The sequence below is a fragment of the Phoenix dactylifera genome, chromosome 2, assembly GCF_051530095.1.
Source record: "Phoenix dactylifera cultivar Ajwa chromosome 2, Ajwa_hap1_PhDact_Kaust_v1.1, whole genome shotgun sequence".
Lineage (NCBI taxonomy): Eukaryota > Viridiplantae > Streptophyta > Magnoliopsida > Arecales > Arecaceae > Phoenix > Phoenix dactylifera.
Window position 1 is genome coordinate 4877879 of NC_143191.1, and position 16567 is coordinate 4894445.

Below are 16567 nucleotides of genomic sequence, written 5' to 3' on the forward strand. Positions count from 1 at the left end.
AAATTATTTTACAATCATTTTAATTTAGATGGGAGAGTTTGGATTGCTCACTTTCCATTTATTTCATAATAAATCAGATGATGAAACTCTTAGTTTACATAGCATGGAGAATTTTTTATAATTTTTTAATATTATTTTTAATGTTGGAGGGGTAAGAGCTTTCTCTCTCTAATTCATTTAATTGATATAGAGATGAGATTATAAAGCTAGTAAAGTCTTCGATAGTACATCAAATGTTTTAAAACTTTTGTTAAGGAAAAGAAATCCAAAACCATAAAAAAAAAATGTCTGAACGGAACACGTGTACCGTAAAGCTACGATCCGGTGAGCAGATCCCAGAAGCATAGCGGTGCATCAAAATCTGGAGATGCTCAAACGAAGGCCCAGAGAGGGAGCGAGAAGCGAGAGCCATGGCGAGGGGCAGCAGCGCCGACTCCGCGGTCTTCTTCGTGGCGACGCTAGTCCTGTGGGCCGTCTCGGTGGTGTTCGAGATGGCCTTCAACGGCCGCACGGAGCTCATGGCCGTCGTCGGTGGCTTCTGGTTCTTCCAGGCGGCCAACTGGATCATCCGCCTCTCCCTCTCCCGCGACCCCTTCTTCGTCAACACCGCCGTCTCCTTGCTCCACTCCACTATCACTTCCGGCTCCGGTAACAACTAAGAACTAAGTGCCATCTTTTCGCTTCACCACCGCCCAATTGCTCCATCTTTTACTGACTAGATTTATTTGGGTTTTCGTAGGTGTTTGATTATTGGATGGATGGGATTTTGGTTTCATCGTTTGTGCATTTTGGGTTTCCTTTGATTGGTTCCCTGTGAGATTATTTTTGATATTACTCGGTTAGTGGAAGGAGAGATTTTTATCAAATAGGTTATGCGAAAGCTTGTGAAAGAATAGGATTTTTATGGTGCGGCTTTTTAAAAAGAGGGACTTTATCAAACGGGTTTAGTGAAAAATTAAGGGCCTGATTGGTATCATTTTTGTTTCGTTTTTTTATTTGTCTATGAATAAGTGAAATAACTCACGAAGATTGATGTTGAAGATAGCATTTGCACAAAACTTCTGCTGTTCATGGTTCTATTTGCACTTTTTTTTTCTGAAAGCGACAAACTCTTTGCTACAATAAGCTGTAAAGATTTTACAAACAATTCAGAAAAACGGAATGGTTCCACACCACAAGTTACTCATTCTAGTTCATCATTATTCTTCGTTGGTTTTTGAAAACAAGAGCAAAGAACAGAAGCAATACCAAACGGGCCCTTCAAAACATTACCAAAAACAAGCCCTTGAACATAAGATGTTGCAGTTGAAATTCGACTGTTCAGGCTAAAACGTTCTGTTGCTTCTTAAGAGACAGTCTTTTGGTATTTCTCGATTAAATTTTACACTCAAAGATTTTCATCTAGTTGCCTTTATGATTCCTCTTGGGACCTTGCTTGGGATCAATTAGTCATTAGAGAGTCTTAATTTTATGTTTCTTAGTGGTACTGTAATGTTGGTTCAGTTTTATTAGCATTTTCTTAAGTTTTTAGAGTCAGGAATATTTTTTGTATTTTCCAGATCTGGATATGGGCTGTCATATGGTTCCTGGGTCGTATGTTAGGTTTATTTATGTTTTGGAGCTTTATTTATAGTCTGTAGTTGGGTTTCATTAGTCAAAATTATAGATTTGTTATGTGGAATCCAGGTTTTAGTTAGAATAGAAGGATTAGAACTCTATAAATAGGGCTGTATTCCCTCATTATTGAAAGACAGTCAAAATTTTAGAGATTTTTTCTTAGCAATTATGCTTTCTGTTAGAGTTGTGAGATGCAATTCTAACCCAAGGTGTGATGCCTATGGGATTCTAGGTGCGATGCCCGGAAAATATCTCCTTTTTTTCTTCTATTTCTTTAATTACAACCTCCTACAAAACCTTAAATTCGGATCTGATTTCATCCCCACTAAACCCTAGCAACCACAAGCAACAATACACAGTCACCCATCCATCAATTAGCCTGCAAATTTACAAAACAAATAATTTTTTTATTTCGTTTTTTATACTTCCAGCTCATATATAACCCCCAAAACTTCATCTTTTTGCCTCTATTTTGCGCTCAAATCACTCCCCATCCATATACTGGCACAAACCCTAGCTTCTTACACAATTTCCCTACCCTTTTAGCCCAAAACAACCCATTAAGCATCCTTGAATTTTCTCTAATCAAGGCTGTCCTACATCATTGAGTCGTCAGTTTTCTTGAACTCTAGAGTGTCAAAAGTTTATCCTCTCTAATCACTTTAATGACCATTTACCAATTGCCAACAAAAAGTAGAGAAACAACAAAACTATGAGAGTAAAGGATAAATGTGCATTTTAGACTTCTGTTACATTGGTGAAGTATATCTCTGGGAGGAGGCCTTTCCTAATTTAGGTTGATGGAAATAAGAGGTGAAGACCAAGAAGGTTCTGATGAAGCAACTCAAATCATTTCAACATGACCACTTTCAAATGAGGTGGCCTTAGATGAAAAGTTAGGTGATGTCTATGTAACATTGCATGTATGATAGATAAAATACTTCTAAAAGATTGTGTCATACAGATTTTCCATTATGTTATCCATAGTTATGTTATCAACTTTTGGTGATAGTTTACTCCTTTCGTTATTACTGAAGATCCACATCCTGATTGCTAATGTTTATAGACACTGTCTGAAAGTTTAACACATACCATCAGGACGATATGGTCCTAAGAGAGACATGTGATGAAACAAATGAAATCTCCAATATACATTAACTTTTAGAGAAAGCATGTGTTAAAATGGAGGAGATAAATAGAAGGTCCTTGCTTTATAATTGTTCTGGATATGTAGTTTGTTGCGGTTCATGTTAGTCTATGTTACTGTATTGGCTGTGATAATAAGCAAGATTTGGTTCCCCTGACACACATGCTAAGTTTCTGAAGTAAGCATATTTGATAAAATTAACTGCCACAGTAACTACTGATTTAAAGTGTTACATCATAATTTGTAATGACATGTAAACTCTCCTTGAACTTGTGCTCCAATTAAAATTTTATCATGATAGTATAAAGCTTTGTCCATCTCGCTTCTTACTGAAATTGTTTTGTAATATGCAGTTCTTTTTATCGTGGTTAATCAGTGGATCACAAAAGGTCTCAGCAACATATTTGATCATGCACAGTTATTTGGCGGGACATGGCTAGGTGCATACTCAGCATTGTGCTTTTCTTGTGGTTACTTTGCATATGACCAATTGGATATGCTTCGCTATCGGCTATATAGTGGCTGGATTCCCTCTATCCTTGTGCACCATCTGGTATTGCTGGTTTGCTTTACATTGGCTCTGTACCGGAATGTCACCATCAACTATCTTATACTCACCCTTGTTTGTGAGGTATCTTAGAGCTTTCTTCTTCTCCATGCCCTAATTGTTTTTGCATGAATTTTCAAAGCAATGAAGTAATTGACTAATTTCCTGCCTCAGCATTTTTTTTTGTTGAAAGATATGCCTTGATATTTTTTACCTCTTGAAAAGAGGAGGATGTGTATAGAAAACAGTAGAAATTTTCATTCATGACTATCATTTTCACACATGGAGAAGGAGAATTAGACTCTTCTTGGTAATCAAATCAATAAAGTTAGAATCTTAGTTTTGAATTTTGGGTAATGGTAGCACTGAAAGTTTTTCTGAGATATTATCATGACAGTCCAGAACTCTCAACAGTGACAATCCTTGATTTCTTATCATGGTCCATGTACCCACATAGAAACATGTTATATGGCGACAATTCTGATCAAAAGTGCTGGCAATATGCCTTATTCATGAAAAACATATCATTCCTTTTCTTTTTCCCTGAAGCGGAATTTTTTTTTATTGTTGTTTTTGATGTTCAATTGCTTGTTATAAACAGGAACAGTAGGCAAAGCAGTCAAGAGTTGTGTAAAAGGCAAATTTGGGTTTTCATCATAATTTCTTGAATCCATGTTCTGTGCCTCAATATTGTTCTTAATGTGAATATTTTGGTTTGGATGCATGCCTTTTAATTTTGATGATTATGCTCAGTGTTGTTAAAGGAGGGACAAACGGTGCCTAGATTTCTGGGTTACTAACCCACCCATGGTTGGGAATTGGTGTTTAGACTAGTCATATGTTGATGCATGTGTTGATTTCTGCTGCCAAAAAGTCATGGCATACATATAATCTGATTCTTAATGCTTTGCAGCTCCATTCCATTTTTCTGCATGTGAGAAAAATACGACGGATGGCTGGGTTTCGTGATGTCAGGAGCAGAATTGTGAGGGTTGAGTGGATGCTTAACTGGGCTATGTTCTTCACTGCAAGGCTTGTAGGCCACCTCCTCATCACATACAAGCTTGTCATAGATGCACCCAAGTTTGGAAGAGGGATTGAGCTCCCACTGGCTCTTTTTGGCATGTTTGGGATGAATTTGTTGAATTTCTTTCTAGGATTTGATCTCTTCAGAGCATATAAGCGAGAGAGAAATCAGCAAAGGCATCGGGACTGAAGGTTTTATTCTTATGATTATGTTTGTCTGAGAGCATCCAGCCAGACAGTTTACATGTTGATTGAACCTGTGCTGATAGACTTACATCTTAGATCTCCTTGCAATACATGTACACAAGCCCTGCCTGGTGGGCCTACGGAGATGTTAGTCCCCCTTCTACAGTTCATTCTTTGATTGGGTCTTGTTATACGTACCCAACAAATTCTTCCCTGTTTGTACATTAAGCCTGTGATTGAAGAAAAATATTTGTTGTTATTGCTGCTGCTGTTATTGATATTATACAGAAACTTGATGGTGTTTCCAAGCATTTTATCAATAGAAGGGACCATTTGCACAAAAAGGAAATCTTATATAGCTCTTTCTATCCAGCAGGTCAAATATTTGTGCATCCGGCTTCAATTGGGAAGCGAATTTGCTTCAATATCCTTGGAACTTGGTAGGCCATAAATTTATTCCTGATTTTTTTGAAACTTCGCTGTGCTATTCTTATAATTATATGTTTGTGCGAAACCATACAGCCATTTGTTGATTGAGCGTGTGCTGAAAGGCTTACATCTTAGATCTCCCTGCAATACATGTACGTAAACCTGGCTGGTGGCCATACAGAGATGTAGAACCCCTGCTACAATTAATTCATTCTTTGGTTCGGTTTTGTCATACGTAAACAATAAATTTCTTCCTATTTTGTACATTAAGCCTGTGATTGAAGAAAAAATATTTATTGTTACTACTGCTGTTGCTGCTTCTGTTATTGATGTTCTACAGAAATTGGGTGGGATTACCAAGCATTTTATCAATTGAAAGAACTATTTGCACAAAAAGAGAATATGATACAGCTCTTTCTATCCAGCAGGTTGAATATCTGTGTATCCGGCTTCAATTAGCAAGCCAATATGCTTCAGTATCCCTGGAACTTCGCTATAAATTTCTTCCAGAATTTGTGGAAACTCTGATACTAGGCTTGTGATGGGAAAAAAATATTTGTTTTTCTTGCTGCTGCTGTTGATGTCCTGCAGAAATTTGAATGTTGATTTCGGAAATAATGGTTTCTAAATGAAAGGTCTTTAAGAAGCAAAATTTACTCGACATTATTGATAATCTTGCATAAAAGTATTTGTTTAGTCAAATCCGGGTGGGGAAAATTTGTGTAAGGTGTTTAACTCTGCACTGTTTCAGATTTCCTTAAAAACATTATGAATTGTCCGAAGAATACCAAATGTTTCTACAAGAAAAATAAAAAAAAGGTCCCACCGGGATTCGAACCCAGGTCGCCAGATTCAAAGTCTGGAGTGCTAACCACTACACCATGGAACCGTATGTACAAAAACAAATCGAAAACTTTTTTTATGGGAAATATATCGCATACATTGTCCACGAAGTCTCACGTCGCTAAAGCCTGGGTCCTAATTTCTCCCTATAGTATTCCCCTCTGAAATCCTACTCCCCCACTTGATTGATTCATTCCCATAGGAGATTATTGAAGATTAGTCACTTCGAGTTGAGAGTGAAACCCTCGTCTTCTCTCAACGGTTGACACACTCGCGGTGGTGGAGATCGCCGCGGCGGCAGAGGCCTTTGGAGGCCATCTAAAAGTATAATCGGTAGAAGAGAAATTCCAATGCTTTTGTTTTTTTACCTACGGTTATTGAGTTGACTCGGATGGATCGAGTTGGTTAATAGTGCAGGTTAGTGCGTCACCTCGTATTTTTGATAATCTGGGTTTACATTTGACTAGACCTATATAAGCTTACAGGTCCCATGTCGAGCGGCTCAACCCATTCAACACAATCAGGTCTTAAAGTATTGCTCCCCGCCTTCCATCAACCATATAGTTCTCTATAACAACACAAGTTTTATTGAAGCTTAATTAATCTTACAGTTCCTTCTAGGTTTAATCCCAAAAAGAATTCTAAACTATTAGAAAATTTTCAATTTTTGTCTCAATTTTAATTTAATATAATGGAATCATTCAACTTTCAAATTCCGTCACGATAGCCAGATAGAATCACATTGAAATCCAATTTTAATGAATTTGAAATTTAGATGATTAAGAAGAAAATTGAAAAATTTCAAATTGTACTAAATTTTTTGCATGATTATTTCTTTCTTATTTATAGTGAAGCTCAAAATTCTTATAAAAGCAATTACAAAAACAACGAGGGTAAGCTATAAAGTTATAGCAACCATTGTAGTTTAGAAAATATGCTACATAGTAACATAAAAAATTTTATGCGTCTAAATATTTAGATAAATGCTTTGAATTAAATAAAAAATCAAATGATTCTTTAAAATAATTTATTTTATTTTTTTGAAGAAAGAGGAAAAAGAGGCCCTTTCTGCCAGGAGAATCCGCAAGGGACATGAACCAGTCATCGTCTTTAACAATAGCAAAAATCCAAATAATTCTGATTGCAGATAAAAAACTATATCGGCTCCGACAGAGCTGGCAAGGTCTTTGGCCCGATAGAGCGAGATATCCTCGGGCCCCGGTGTAGGGCCCACGTGAACAACTGGCGGGGATCCCGCCACGTCAGCCAACCAGCCGCCCACATACGCCCACGTGTCCTTTTGTGGGAGGCTTGAGGAGATCGCGTGCAAGGCCCGCCTCTTATCAACAAGCGATCCGAGACCAAGAAAATTAAGAGAAGGCTCTCCATTTAAAAATTCCATTTGGTTTCCCCTTTTTTTCTTACTCTCTCTCCTCTGATAGAAGACTAGATTCTCGAACCGCCATGACCGCAGCAGCAGCTCTGTCGTTGCTCCCCATTCGGATTTGCCGGCCTTCCAAATCCAACGCCAAGAAGGTATCTTACTGATGTCTCCGTTATTTGAGAAGATTCTTTGTTTTTTTTTTTTGAGGTAAATTTGTGAAGATATAGTTGTTTTATGAGAAGAAAAATGATGTTTTGATCAAGTTCTAGAGTCCTATTTACCAGGATTACGTGGGAAAGTTGGATGAGATGCTAGATGCTATTTTTTTGTAAAAGGAAGTGGTTTTTAATCATTATAGAATCTAAAGTTGGAAAAAGAAGCTTGCCAACTGACTTTTGCTTGAATTGATTTCAAAATATTGCTGATCTCGATGAGAAAGGTAATCTTTTTGATGAAAATCCAGAGATCCCTGTGTCAGATCACTTTGGAAGTTAGATACGATGCTTGGTTTAATCTAATCTGATATATAAATGAAACTGAAGTCAACTTTGCTTGAATTGCTTGAAAAAGATATATTTGGCTTCACAATTTCACTTAGACAAATGTGATATTTTAATCACTAGGGGAGCTTAGATAAATTCTAGTTTTGTTCAAGGACGTGGTTCGATCATAATGTAATTATTTTAAAGTTTAGATGGTTTCCTCCAACAAAAATAATTCCAAAACATAATTTGGATACTCATTTTCCTAAATTATCAGAAAAGTTTGCTGATGAGCTACCGTCGACCGGCTAGGTGGAGGGAGATTGAAAATCAGAACATCTAAGATGTAAAATTAGTTTGATATGAACAGAAAATGTTAGTTTTGAGAATAAAAGCTAAAGAAATAGTAGCATAAATGTTCAAATATGCATACTAATAAAGATAGATTCTGTCTAGAAAATGGGTCTTAGATCATCATCTAATAATATAAAATGATCTAGTTCTGAACATAGACACTCAAACATACACACACACAAAAAAAAAAAAAAACACTTATATAACAAGTTCCAAAACCTAGTTTCCTTGATCATTATTTGCTGACAAGCTACTTTAATCTGAAGAGGAATACTTTAGATCATAATCTGATGGTCTTGAATAAGTTTAGTTAGGTAAATGCAATAAATATAAAATTTAGACCAGAATCTGTCAACCTGTTTGCCTAATTCACTGGAGAAGTGGCTAACAAGCTAGTTTTGCTGAAGTAGTTTAAGATCCAATTTAATTTATCTGTATAAAGTTGGTTCGTTCTGCAATGAAAAGATATTATTCAGACCAGATTTAGAGGTCCAATTGCCTCAATCATTAAAAAAACAACAGCTAACGATATAGTTTGTCCACAAATATGAATAACACTCTTGTTCTAATGATGTCAAATTCTGGTAACATAACTTTACAGCAGAATCCAGAGACCTGTTTGCCTATATATCTTGGAAAACTTTGCAAGCTAGTTTTATCCAAGAATATGGGATTTACGTTATAGTCAAGTGATCTAATATGAGAAGACCTATTTGGGAAGTTCAGTAGATGAAATTGAATGAGGTAATTGTTATTACCAGGTTAAGAAATTTCACAGTTGCTACAATATTTGTCATATATTAGTTTTCTGATCTAAATCAAAAGAACCATTTTATTTTACAAATCATTTTGTGGTTTTCAAATATATTCTGGAAATTTGCAGGGTGGTGGTTGGAGAGGTGGATTCAGGGTTCTCGCTGTTTTTGGTGAAGAAGAGGAAGGTAGCCTGGAGAAGAAGAGCACTTGGGGAGCAATATTTAATGTTGAAGATCCAAGGCCTAGAGTGCCACTATCCAAGGGAAAGTTCTTGGATGTGAACCAAGCTCTAGAGGTGGCCAGGTTTGATATACAGTATTGTGACTGGAGGGCTCGTCAAGACCTGCTGAGCATTATGCTCCTTCATGAGAAGGTACTAATAACCTTCATATTGCCATGATCTATGCATTAAAGGACATCTGTGTGTTTGCTATTTGTTATTGTAGATTAACATTTTAATTCTATTGGAGATTAAGTGGTCTTGATGAAAAATCTTTTTATGGTCCATGAGATCTTACGGAGGATATGCGTGAATAATTTCTTATTATGTGATTGTCCTCACTTCTGAAAACTTTCCAAGGAAGATCTCATGATGACTGGTCCAAGCCAGCTACCTTCTCTGAATGAAAATTTATCAATTGGCAACTAAGTTACATAGCCTACAGTTTAACTGGATTTTTGAATACTAAAGAATGGTAAATACTATGAAAATGTCATCAAAGAATTAATGAGATAGCTCCACTTATTTCTAATTAAATCCAAAATATAATTACGGAACTAGTCAATTGTTTGCTAATATAGGTCATGAATTGCTATGAGCAAGGTTGGTTTTAATTGAAAGAAGTTGTGCTGATTCAAGAAGTGTTGAGAAATAGTTGAATATTTTCTCAGCATAACTATAAGAGGAAATAAACACATGTTCTTTGTAATGTACATGACTTCTTTATCTGTGTTAGAGATCTTCCATTAAATGGGACCACGCATTAAGGATTAAGTTCAGAAGCTAGGTTTGTGAAATTTAAGTCTGAAAATACTTAACATTGACTATTTCCAGTTCGCTAGCTTATCAAAGTTATTTATTCAGGTGGTAGAGGTCCTCAACCCTTTAGCTCGTGAGTACAAGTCAGTAGGGACCATGAAGAAAGAGCTTGCAGAGCTGCAGGAGGAACTTGCACAGGCTCACAGACAGGTTTATAAATATTGCAACTGACATAAGCCATCTCAAATATTTTAATCATGGATTACTCTCTGCTTTAATGCACATTTGCATAACCCTGCTATAAAAAATTTATCAGGTTCATTTATCAGAAGCCAGGGTAGCTGCAGCACTAGATAAGCTAGCATACATGGAAACATTGGTGAATGATAGACTACTACAGGAAAGAAACTCAACTGAATCCAGTTCCGACTGCACAGCACTTACTCCAAGCACTTCCTCAGCATCTACAGAAGCCTTAAAAGCTTCAAAAGCTAAGCCACATCGAAGAGGTTTAAATGTTTCAGGTCCTGTTCAATCCTACCACCCCAACCTAAAGAACTTTTGGTATCCAGTGGCATTCTCTAGTGATCTGAGGAACGATAGCATGGTAAGCCAGCCCTGTACCTCCTTAAAGAGGGAAAGTTCATTAAAGATTGTTTTTGCTGTTCGTTCTGTGACCTGTTCCCATTTTTTTCCAGATACCAATAGATTGTTTTGAGGAACCATGGGTCTTATTTCGTGGGAAAGATGAAAAACCAGGCTGTGTCCAGAATACATGTGCTCATAGAGCCTGCCCACTTCACCTTGGATCTGTGACTGAAGGCCGCATCCAATGCCCTTACCATGGTAATTTATCTGCAAAATTTAACTTATTTGCAGGAACGAATAAACTTGGTTGTTGTTTTTTGAAAGTAGTTATTCCAAAAGTGAGAGCCTTAAAATAGTTAAAACTTAAGGCATAATAACAGCCTGTGCATTTAGGATATCATGCATTGTAAATTGACCCTGTACTGGACTTTCTTGGATATAGTTTCTTGTACTGAAGTTTACATTATTATGTATATATTTACTTTGATAACAAGAGAATATATTGTTAAAACAAAGTGATTGCAAGAACTGTAGAAGATCTAGATTGGAGATTTGATGTTGTCATCCATTTGAATACAATACAACAGTGCAAACTGGCAAAGCACTGTTATTGATGTCATACATACAGTCATCTGCCCAAAAGAGAGAACAGAAAAAGATTCATGCAAGTAATTTTCTTGGTGGTCATATATTTCAGGTTGGGAGTACTCAACTGATGGAAAATGTGAAAAGATGCCATCTACTAGAATGCTGAATGTGCGGATACGATCATTGCCCTGTTTTGAACAAGAAGGAATGGTCTGGATTTGGCCAGGTGATGCACCCCCTATGGCTACTATTCCTTCCTTGCAACATCCTCCTGGATTTAAAGTTCATGCAGAGGTAAAATTGTGCAGACTGATATCATATGATAATAAAATACTGAATATAAAATAACCGGAAATTTCTACCACAATTTTCACTTAAAAACATCATAAATATCATAATAATTGAACCTGTTTAGAGTTATTTTCTTGTATCAATCATGCAGCATTCACCAAGTGGGTTGTATCGTATGCAGTTCTCACCATGTTTTCATATCTAACAGATTGTGATGGAGCTCCCAATTGAGCATGGGCTTCTTTTGGATAATCTTCTAGACCTTGCTCATGCTCCATTTACTCACACCTCCACTTTTGCCAAGGGATGGAGTGTTCCCAGGTACTTCCCTCTCACCCAAAGACCATACTATGAAAAGGACAATATCAGTTTTTCTTCATAAACACCTTACAAAATATTGAAATATGCAAAAGAAATCCTCCATGAAAGTGGCAATGAAAAATGACAAAAGAGGATTTGAGACTTTTTCACCACAATTAATTATAATTTCCTTTTCGGACTAAAAACTATATTGCTATTATGATTTTCGACTGCTAGTTCATTTGCAGTTATACATCTAGCTGAACATTCTCACTTGTAAACTGATGTTTTTTTGGAACAGAATTTCTACACAAAGAAATAAGGCCTAGTGCGCCTAGTGCGAATAAAATTGCTTCAATGTTATATTTTGATGAAATTTTTTTTTTGTTGATAGATGCCTCCAGTTTTCATACACCCCATATGTCAAAGGAAATTTTTCTTGCCCCTCCTTTTTTTTGAGAAAAACAATTGTTCTTATCTCTTTGATGCTTCTTAGAAACATAAGGAAATAGTACCTCCTTTTGTGCTGATCTTGGGTTAACACATTGCATCTGAAAAATTACAGCTTGGTGAAGTTCCTAACACCTGCATCAGGTCTCCAAGGATACTGGGATCCTTACCCTATTGACATGGAGTTCCGACCCCCATGCATGGTCCTCTCTACAATTGGGATATCAAAGCCTGGAAAACTGGAGGGGCAGAATACTAGGGAATGCTCCACACATTTACATCAGCTTCATGTGTGCTTGCCCTCCTCTAGACAGAAAACAAGGTTACTGTACAGAATGTCTCTGGATTTTGCCCCATTTCTTCAGCACATCCCCTTCGTGCATATATTGTGGAGGCACTTTGCAGAGAAGGTGAGCAGCATAGTGTAGTGAAAGTTTTCTTTCCTTAATTAGAGTTCAGCATGTCATATATCCATTAGCCTACACATAATTGAGTGTGAAGAAGCATCAGAACACAAAATAAATTTTGGACTGAAGCATGCCTCTTATTTGATAATATGATCACAACATAACCTTGGTGTCTCCGTTTCTATCACTGGATCATATCACCATGAAAGATGTTACCATATGGTGCACTCACTTTTGTTTTCACACCATATCTAGCAACCACTTCAAGCCCGAAAACCAAATTAGGGCAAATTCTTGTACTTTGTTGCCTCCATGTTGATAAAGCTTCATAACGTATGAGTATTTTTAGTAACAAAAACATATAGATTAAAAAGGAGAGGAAAACACCCATTTTGTTCAGATCTGAGAAAGTATATCCATACGAAGCTAGTGCACAATTCTGTAATTGTCAAAACTATACAAAGTGGCTCATGCAAACCAATCTTTGTGAGCAACTGAAGCTTTATTCAAATAAATAACCGATGAATCACATGTACAAAAGGCATTTATATAGGATTAGAGTTTCGATAACCTAGAGCTGCGGTATATTACGATGTTTAGCGAGAAGACTATCTTTCATCATGCTTAGGAAGTAACATGTGTATAACCCAATCTGTTATAAGACAATTTTGGAGTGCTGGAGTGAGATTTGGGAATATAAGATAATTCATAGCAAAAACATATCTTCTCTCCTAGAAAAGTCAAAAAATCATACCAAGCATATCCTCGGTTGCCAGAGATCATATGGTGACTGTGAGCCTTCTTTGTGATCATGCTTGTTGCTATTAGTGCTTTCAAACTTACATTCTCCTTGTGTGGTGTTAACTCTCGTACCCAGGTGCTGAATGAGGACCTGCGGCTTGTCATCGGCCAGCAGGACCGGATGATCAACGGGGCCAATGTATGGAACCTGCCAGTATCATATGACAAACTTGGGGTACGGTACAGATTGTGGAGAGATGCAGTTGAGAGCGGAGCCAAGAGATTGCCATTCAGCAAACAAGATAAATAGCCCATGAATATAGCAAGCTCCTTAACATACTACTTCGGGTTCTTCCATCATCATTCTTTGCAATACAAATGTAATAAACCATCTACCATATATGATGGAAGGTACAATGGCCTCAGAACCAATCACTGATTCACAGATGATCCATTGAGGAGGTCTACAAGCAGTAGCTCCGGGAGCAGACAGAAGATAACCGGTCCATTCCCTGTAAAAATAAACTGTACACTAGTCTGAATATGGAGGCATGCTTGTATGCCTTGATTGTTTTTGGTGTACAGAGAGGATCCTAATTTTGGACTTCAATTGCTCCTCATTTTTCTTTGTTTTTGCACATTCTTTACTGCTTTATGTTATCTTAGTTCCTGACCTTTTGTTTTGTGTTTATTACCCCTCTGGAAAATAGGAGAAGTCTTCTTTTTTCCATTGATCTCGGCAAAACCAACACACAGAGAAGTTACTCGGTATGATAGCTTTTTTGCATTCTATGTTTCAGCTTTTCTTTTTTAACCTCTCCCAATTATCCCTTTCCCTTCTTTCCTAATCATCCACCTGTCTGGCCTTCATATTTTCTTAATTTCAACAGAAAGATCCAAAATTGGTGAAGCAGACTTATTAATCTCTGTTTTAACTGTTTTTCACAAAATGGTGGATGGGATAAGTACTACAACTGCACTATCAACTTAGTCAGCATTTTACAAACTTTCCAAGCTTTAATCACTTTCATCCCATGTAAATAGTTTCTCGGATTGCAATGGTATAGGTTAAAGTTCGAAATTTTTACCCACAGTAGATCAGCAGCACTTCCAGTGACACAACTCTACTTATTTATTTATTTATGTATAACCAGCTTTTGAGTGCCACTGTACCAAAACATTCTTCATCATCGCTTAGTTGTTTACAATAAAAAACTTGCCCAAATTTGAGCGTAATTTTTTTTCTTTGAAATATAGGGAGGAAAAACTACCCCAAGATTCATTGAGTCAGGGAAAGGAAAACTGGAGGAATTTTATTTTCTTTACAAAAAACTGTAGCTTAAATTGTATTACAAAAAAAAAAAAAGATTTTTTTTATTAACACCGTCGACCTCTGTATATACTGCAACTTCATTTGACATATGAAGCAGCCACATCAAAGAAAACGAAACGAAAAGAAAAGGGAGTAGGAACCCTAACCCTAGCAAGCCATAGCTCTTGCAAAGCTAGCCAAAAGTTCCACCTTTCCTCCACCCTCAGACCCAAAACCCCAGCCGGAGACGCCTCCCTCAGAGGGCGGCCCCACAGAAGGGGCAGAAGCGGAAGTGCGGCTCGACGACGCGATCGCAGGAGTAGCACCGGAGAGCATCGGCGACGGACGGCCGCCGCGCGCCCTCATCGAGGAAGCCCCCTCGGCCATCATCGGCGGCGGAGGAGGGACCGGGAGGGACGGATCTGGGGAAGAGGAAGGAGCAATCGCGGCAGTAGAAGGCGGGCTCCTTACCAGGCCAGCGCCAGACGGGGACGAAGAAGACGTTGAGCACCTTCTCGTACTCCACCAAGTCGGCGTAGGAGCCGCACCGGATGCAGCGGCCAGCTCTCTCCTTGAGCACCCGCCCCGCCTCCTGCTCCAACCCTCCCACGAAGAAGAAGAACATCTTTTTCTCTATCACTGCGGCCGACGATCGGTCGTTTGGTCGCTTTCGTTGGGACGGAGATCCATTAAAAGAGAAGGTAGGAGTTCGGGGTCAGAGGAATGGTATGGAGCTTTCTAGAGGCCTCTCTTGGATGTAGGCTTGGAATCGGGCCGGGCCCAGACTCTTTTGGGATTTGGGCCAGGATTAGGCCTGAAAATTGTCTCAAAACTTACGGCTCAAGTCTGATCCGATCCTGGCCCAGACTCGGCTTGAATGTCTATTTGGGCCACAATACTGGGCCAACCCAACTTAGCTTAATCGAGTTGGTATTTAGCTCGAGGAAAGGAAAGGGTGACGAGGAGTCGGTGTCCATAGATCCACCCTCCTCTCCTCCATTAAAAGGTCAAGATGAGAGAGAGCGACAGAAAGGGAGGCCTGCCACGTCCACCCTTTGCTGCTGCCACGATGGTCCTCCTCTCGCCCTCCTCTCCTTCCTCGTCCCATCCCTCCTCAACTCCACCTCCCACTCTTACAGCTACAGCCCCGCCCCAACCGCCATCATAGCTCCTCTTACGGTATCCATGGGCGAAGTCTTGGACCCACTATTGCACTGACGGCAATGCACTGAGACAACCATTGATCCGACGAAGCGTCAACCACCAATAACGTAGCAAACACCATTCTTCAACCAAGGGTTATGGCAAATAGAAACCCAAACCCGAATTAAAAAGAAATTCCACACACAACATATCTAATATTAAAAAGGAAAATCCTATATTAAGGGGAAATGGAAACGTAGGTACCATGACACCAACCTTGATCTCCTTAAGTTTTCTCTTGCAGCACTCCAACCGGTAAAAAGAATGGCCAATCAAATACTTCCAAGTAATTGCTAAGGGGAAAAAAAAGGTTGGATGAGTACAAAGGGAGGTGAAGATAGAGGGCTTTACTTTCTCACTTAGGTTGAAGCTTTGATGTGAACTCTCAACTGCAAGCTGCAGCCGTATAGTTCTCAGAGGCGGAGGATGAGGAGCATAATATGGCAGTATCCATCATTTCTCCCAATTAATGCGGGGATAAGAGGACGACTGAAAACACGATTATACCCGAGTTTAAAGTTAAACCAAGGTCCCCCGGTTCCAAACGGATACCGGCTTAATGGATTTAGGCTGCGTCGTTTGGATAAAAGGTTAACTTATTCCGGCCAATAGCTCAAGTTGTTTGTCTGGGATAAATGGGGATAAACCCCACATATCACCGATCCAAATGCTATATAACGGTTGTTCCTTCGGGACTGCAACCAGAGACCGTTACTAGGCACCAACTTTTTCACCGAGAAAAAAAAGAGAAGAGAATTACCATGATATTGATGAACATACATGGAGCCCTAAAAAATAGTAGAGGAAAGTAATAATATCATAGAATTAAAATTAGAAAAGAGAGAGGATCCAAGACTGAAAGATGATGGGGACATCAGAGCTGACCACCCTGCCGTTTAGTCCCCAATTTTATTTGCATTTTATTTTCTTTTATTTC

At 38.4% G+C, this 16567-nt stretch overlaps 3 protein-coding genes and 1 non-coding gene across 6 annotated transcripts; 2 read left to right on the plus strand and 2 right to left on the minus strand.

Annotated features, from left to right (window-relative positions):
- Window positions 1–343: 343 nt before the first annotated feature.
- On the plus strand, window positions 344–5252 carry LOC103702678 (TRAM, LAG1 and CLN8 (TLC) lipid-sensing domain containing protein). The gene is made up of 3 exons (XM_008785210.6): window positions 344–648; window positions 3118–3395; window positions 4225–5252. Exons 1-3 carry the CDS (start codon window positions 411–413, stop codon window positions 4525–4527), a joined length of 819 nt encoding a protein of 272 aa, XP_008783432.3. The 5' UTR covers window positions 344–410; the 3' UTR covers window positions 4528–5252.
- Window positions 5253–5769: 517 nt separating this feature from the next.
- TRNAQ-UUG (transfer RNA glutamine (anticodon UUG)) lies at window positions 5770–5841 on the minus strand. The gene has a single exon. It is a non-coding gene; the product is annotated as a tRNA-Gln (tRNA).
- Window positions 5842–6984: 1143 nt separating this feature from the next.
- On the plus strand, window positions 6985–13753 carry CH1 (Pheophorbide a oxygenase family protein with Rieske 2Fe-2S domain-containing protein). Its single transcript, XM_088715073.2, has 9 exons — window positions 6985–7331; window positions 8899–9144; window positions 9856–9960; window positions 10067–10357; window positions 10449–10596; window positions 11036–11220; window positions 11426–11538; window positions 12083–12377; window positions 13252–13753. Exons 1-9 carry the CDS (start codon window positions 7260–7262, stop codon window positions 13423–13425), a joined length of 1629 nt encoding a protein of 542 aa, XP_088571199.1. The 5' UTR covers window positions 6985–7259; the 3' UTR covers window positions 13426–13753.
- LOC120112876 (uncharacterized) lies at window positions 10858–15147 on the minus strand. 3 transcript variants are annotated; one of them, XR_015975006.1, is made up of 3 exons: window positions 12033–12164; window positions 11406–11565; window positions 10858–11197 (listed from the first exon to the last, which is right to left on the minus strand). XR_015975006.1 is itself a non-coding variant. In XM_088715074.2 (3 exons), exon 1 carries the CDS (start codon window positions 15050–15052, stop codon window positions 14684–14686), a length of 369 nt encoding a protein of 122 aa, XP_088571200.2. In that variant the 5' UTR covers window positions 15053–15147; the 3' UTR covers window positions 10858–11197; window positions 11406–11565; window positions 13129–14683. The 3 variants fall into 3 exon arrangements, 2 of the variants coding, with proteins under 2 accessions (XP_088571200.2, XP_088571201.2); XM_088715074.2 differs by lacking the exon at window positions 12033–12164 and adding an exon at window positions 13129–15147; XM_088715075.2 differs by lacking the exons at window positions 11406–11565; window positions 12033–12164 and adding an exon at window positions 13129–15147.
- Window positions 15148–16567: the final 1420 nt, after the last annotated feature.

Coding starts and splice junctions, on each gene's coding strand:
- LOC103702678 (XM_008785210.6), top strand. CDS start 411: ATGGCGAGGGGCAGCAGCGCCGACTCCGCGGTCTTCTTCGTGGCGACG. Junction 649..3,117: donor CACTATCACTTCCGGCTCCG/GTAACAACTAAG, acceptor TGTAATATGCAG/TTCTTTTTATCGTGGTTAAT. Junction 3,396..4,224: donor TACTCACCCTTGTTTGTGAG/GTATCTTAGAGC, acceptor AATGCTTTGCAG/CTCCATTCCATTTTTCTGCA.
- CH1 (XM_088715073.2), top strand. CDS start 7,260: ATGACCGCAGCAGCAGCTCTGTCGTTGCTCCCCATTCGGATTTGCCGG. Junction 9,145..9,855: donor TTATGCTCCTTCATGAGAAG/GTACTAATAACC, acceptor TTATTTATTCAG/GTGGTAGAGGTCCTCAACCC. Junction 10,358..10,448: donor ATCTGAGGAACGATAGCATG/GTAAGCCAGCCC, acceptor ATTTTTTTCCAG/ATACCAATAGATTGTTTTGA.
- LOC120112876 (XM_088715075.2), bottom strand. CDS start 15,052: ATGTTCTTCTTCTTCGTGGGAGGGTTGGAGCAGGAGGCGGGGCGGGTG.